Here is a 5,222-nt window from a genome sequence, read left to right on the forward strand (position 1 = left end):
AAATAGAAATAATAATTTTTTTTGGCAAAAGCGTGCCGCGCACATGACATATATTTTTTTAATCTCCAAATTTTTCCTGATAGGGCCGATTAATAGTTTTTCCGAATACTGTATAATTACTATAATGTTATAAATTCTCAATAAAAATACAATATAAATAGAATCGTTTGTTATGAGATCGTGTATCAATTCTTAATAAAAATACAATGTAAGTGGAATTGTTGGTTATGAGACTTCAACTTAATCGATTCAAGAGATGTGCCAAATTTTTTTCCCCTAATTTAAAATTTAAATTGGCGGCTTTATATCTACTTTGATTTGATTTAACCACTTTTTGAAAATATTCAGAATTAATCAATCTTAATGTGCTTATCACCATTTTTATTTTAATTTGTAGTATATTTTTAGATTTTATATTATTTTATTGGTTTTTTTTTATTATTTTAAATTCAAAATATTTTTTTTACTCATGATTAAGTTTTCACTTACTATTTTATACATATTATTTTCTAACAAACTATATATTTCATTTAAATTTTATCATTTTTTTTAATCTTTTTAATCACCTTTTATTCGTTATCATCTTATTATGTTATTATACCATTAATTTATTTTATAACGAGTTAGTTTTGTGGTTGATGAAATTATAAATACAGTATAATTGTTAGAAGCTTAAATGAAAAGGGAATTGTAAATAAATGAATTTTCTTCCTGATTTTTCTCCTCCACATTAAATTTGAATTTATATTTTTATTATCAAATTAGATTTTATCTAACTACTTATCAAATTAGTCACAATAAACAAAAACTTTCTAATTTTCTCTCCAATTTATATTTGAATTTACCTTTTATTATCAAATTTGATTTTATCTAACTAACTTTTTATGTGTTTAAATGTTTGTTACAAATTCAATTATATCTAAATATTTTTTCATTATTTTATACATGTTTTTATCAAATTAATTTGATTTTTTTGTTTTAAATTTTTCATATAGAAACACGTAAAAATGACTTATTGTACTTAAAAAGAAACATATAAATGAGAATTAAACTTTAAATGTTTGAAAGATGTACGTGTGTATATATATATTGTTCAGTTTATTATTAATATTGAAATTATTATTATTATCATTATTTGATAGAGTTGACATTTAACATGCGGAAGAGATTTGGATATTAAGCACTCTAATTATATTAGTTTTAGTAAATAAGCATGTAAGGTCATACATAGCAAATTAGGGTTAGAATGTACAACCTTTGTAGAACTCCAAAAACGATGCAATTCCTCTTTGTTTTCCAATTATGAACGATTCGTAAACAACCATTCGTAAACAACCACAAAATTCTTTCCCGTTATTCTCCGGCCTTGGAATGAATTGTGGGATCCAAATTGTGAAAAAACTGAAGAGAATTTTGGGATTGAAGAGATTTTGGTGTGAGAATTTGAAAGAACAAAATTCTTTCCATAAACAAATTTGCATGAACCTTTTTCCTCCACCAGTTTTCTTCTATTTATAGTGTAATTACATGCAAAGAGACTTAATCTCAAGTTGACACATAATTTTGCATGTATTAAGTGGAATTTGAGGTGTTTTAGTAAGTGGAAAAAGTGGGATAATTCCACTCACTATAAATTTGAGATAATTCCACTCACTTGAGAAATTCATTTAATCTTTTGAAATTTCAAAAAACTCAATTTAAATGAATTTTAATTATAAATAAAATTAATTCAAATAATTAATTTTAAATAAAATTCATTTCTTTAAAAATAATTTTAAATAAAATTAATTAAATAATTTAATTAATTATATTAATTTAATATCAAATATTAAATTAATAAAACACCAATATCGAACGTGAATCCCCAATAACGTGTATAATTTTTAAATCAAATTTAAATAATTACAACTCTCCAATTTCGTTTAGTTCAACAATTAAACTTTATAATTACATTTATTATATCGTATATAATTAACAATTATTCCCTAAACCGAATTTGAACGTTTCAAATTCTCTCATCACATTGTCCTAAGGTTTAGTCCGATATGAACTAACAAGGGATCTAATGGACCTACAGATCATGAGCTCCAACGATTCAAGATTCAGCTAAAATCTTTAACCTAATTAACCAAAATTCGTTAACTGTTGGGACACTCCACTAAAACCCAATAGTTGTATTCTCCTCACTGTAGATATATTTTGTCCACACGATTTAACCATGATTAGTAAGTCGATCCTTCACAGATTGTTCGTAATTACAGTTGGGTCAAAATTACCATTTTATCCCTATAATTACATCTTGTTTCTTAAGTTCCACTAATCCTCTAATGAACTATTGGTTTGTAGTCCAACCACTAAATCGAGTCCCTCTGGGGCCAATGAGAGGGTGGGACCCCTTTGTTCAAGACCCCGAGTTAACATTAAGAGAACAACCTATCTGTTATCCCTAGAATTGGGAATGAGTAAATTCCATATTGTAGGACTATGTCCCTAGCTATCTACCCGGTCTTACCCCTAAAATGAAAGATATATTGAGTTGCCGATGTTGAGCCACTCCCACCCATGCAGATTAAAGGACAATCCCGAATAAACAGGAGTTCATAGTTAGCTCAGGATTAAGATCGAGTTACCCAGGTCATCAAATTGAAATAGTTAGTTTTAACAGCAAACAAAATTCTAAAGAAAAGAGACTATTTTATGATCCGGTCTCATACAAAAATCTTTTGCATAGGATGTCCCCACTCCCATGTCTCTACATGAACGATTTTAGGATCACATCATTTATATCAAATACAACGCAGGCCGCATCTATAGTGTCCTTAAGATAAGGTACCTAACCCTATCCTTATACTTATAGATCGTTTTGGCTATATACTCAAACTTGATCCACTTTTATGTCTCCACATAAAGTTTAAATATTCATGCTATAGTCAGGGGTTCGTTAGTTTATTGGATTTAGGTTTTAACATATGCAATTTACATATTCAATAATAACTTTACTGAATAAACCTCTATAACATCTTTATTGCAAATAGAATATATTTATTTATAAACTGCGAGTTTTAAGATATACAACCCAACAAAATCCCACTTGGACTAAAACTCTATTGAGTTTACATATATATACAATGTAGAGTATGAAGGAATAAAATATAAACACAATAAACTAGGTAGCAGATACCCACGAACTCTCCCACTTGCCCCTAGATTTATAAGTATCGTAGTCCTAGTCCAACTAGATGACCCTCGAACACTTTAGCCGTGAGAGCCTTTGTATACAGATCAACTAAATTGTCTTCTTAGGCGATTTGCATGACAATCATGTCTCCTCGGTGTACTATCTCTTCGATGAGATAGTACTTGCGCTCAATGTGCTTCCTACACTTATGGCTTCTCGGTTCTTTCAAATTAACAACTGCTCCACTGTTATTATAATAGTGTGTGATAGACAGATGCATATTTGGAACTACTTCCAAATTAGTTAAGAATTACTTCCAAACGGGTAGAGCAATGGTGGAGAGTGATAGGCTCTCAACGAAACATATCAAAAGAGATGTCATGGGAGGAGTTAATTTTTTTTTTTTGAAGATAAATATTATCCAATTTCATATTATGAGCCGCAGAGGAACGAGTTTTAATGTTCGTTCAAGGTAGTATGACAGTTGTAGAGTACGAACAGAAGTATTCCGAGTAATCCAAGTATGCTTCTACGATCATAACCGAAGAGAAAGACAAATCTAGATGTTTGAGAATGGTTTGAAGAAGGAGATACGAACTCCCGTAACCACTACGACTAACTGGACAGATTTTTCTCAGTTAGTTGACACTACCATGCGAGTGGAAGAGAGTTTGATAGAAGACATGTAGGACAAGGAAGTCTTCAGAGGGGAGAAGAGGAAATTTACGCTAGGAGAGTCGGGCATGAGTGATTTTTGGCCTTGTTTTAGTGGGCTAGCGACCTCTTAGGGTAGTACGACTGACAGTCAACAGAAGAAAGGAAAACAAAGATCCAGTTAGATAGCTGGGGGATCTAGATCTGGACGTTCAAGGGAATCAGTGGCCAGTACAGGTAGGAAGCCTTAATGTACGAGATGTGACAAATTTCATGCAGGCCAGTGTTATAAGAGACAAAATGTCTACTATCAGTTTGGATAGCCTGGACATTATTGGAGGGAATGTCCCCAATTAAATTCAGGGGCATAGATTGAGCAGAAAGCAGCATCCTAAATAGTGATGCAGCCTAAAGCAGACACAGTAAGCGAAGAGGGCACTAGTGGTACTAAACAGAAGGGTGTAGTGGGACGACCACGTTAGGGCAAGTTTATGCCATGACCCAGCAGGAGGCTGAGGATGCACCAGATGTCGTTACTGGTACGGTCTTCATTCATGATAAATCTGCACATGTTTTATTTGATCCAGGGGCGATTCATTCATTTATTTCTAACATATTTGCATTGAATATTGATAAGGTGCTAGAAACTATACCCGTGGAGTTAGTTATTTCCATCCCTGTTGGTGATGTACTGGTAGTTAATAATTACTACAGAAACTGTGTACTTCGCATAGAGGAACAATATATGGAGATTGATTTGATTCCTTTAGAACTGTTGAAGTTTGATGCTATTCTGGGAATGGACTTCTTATTTGAATATCATGCATATTGCATATATTGATTGTCATAAGAAAGAAGTGATATTCAAACTACTAGATCAGGCAAAGATAATGTTTGTAGGGGAAAAGAAAATGTTTCATACTTGTCTGATTTTAGTAGTTAAGGCCATGAAGCTGTTGAGTAAAGGTTGTACAACATACTTGGCCATATAACAGTTTCTTCACCAAAGAAGATAAGACCAGAAGATGTTCTTGTGGTGCAAGAGTTCCTTGATATATTTCTTGAAGAGTTATTAGGGTTACCATCTAATATAAAAGTGGAGTTTACCATAGATTTGATACTAGGAACAACACCTATCTCACAGGCACCGTACAGGATGGCTATAGCTGAGCTAAAGGAATTGAAAGCTCAATTGTAGGAATTAGTAGATAAAGGCTATATCAAGCCCAATGTATCACCTTAGGGAGCACCAGTTTTATTTGTGAAGAAAAAAGATGACACATTTAGATTATGTATTAACTATAGACAATTGAACAAGGTAACTATATAGAATAAGTATCCATTACCTCGTATTAATGACCTGTTTGATCAGCTGAAGGGAGCAACAATG

The 5,222-nt window shown here is 31.8% G+C and overlaps 1 protein-coding gene across 1 annotated transcript; it reads left to right on the forward strand.

Annotated features, from left to right (window-relative positions):
- Positions 1-4,328: 4,328 nt before the first annotated feature.
- Positions 4,329-4,673, forward strand: LOC150034586 (uncharacterized). Its single transcript, XM_090316785.1, has one exon. The coding sequence runs from the start codon at positions 4,329-4,331 to the stop codon at positions 4,671-4,673; it is 345 nt and encodes a 114-aa protein (XP_090172911.1).
- Positions 4,674-5,222: the final 549 nt, after the last annotated feature.

The sequence above is a fragment of the Benincasa hispida genome, chromosome 8, assembly GCF_027475165.1.
Source record: "Benincasa hispida cultivar pf3 chromosome 8, pf3_genome.v1.1, whole genome shotgun sequence".
NCBI classification, from domain to species: domain Eukaryota; kingdom Viridiplantae; phylum Streptophyta; class Magnoliopsida; order Cucurbitales; family Cucurbitaceae; genus Benincasa; species Benincasa hispida.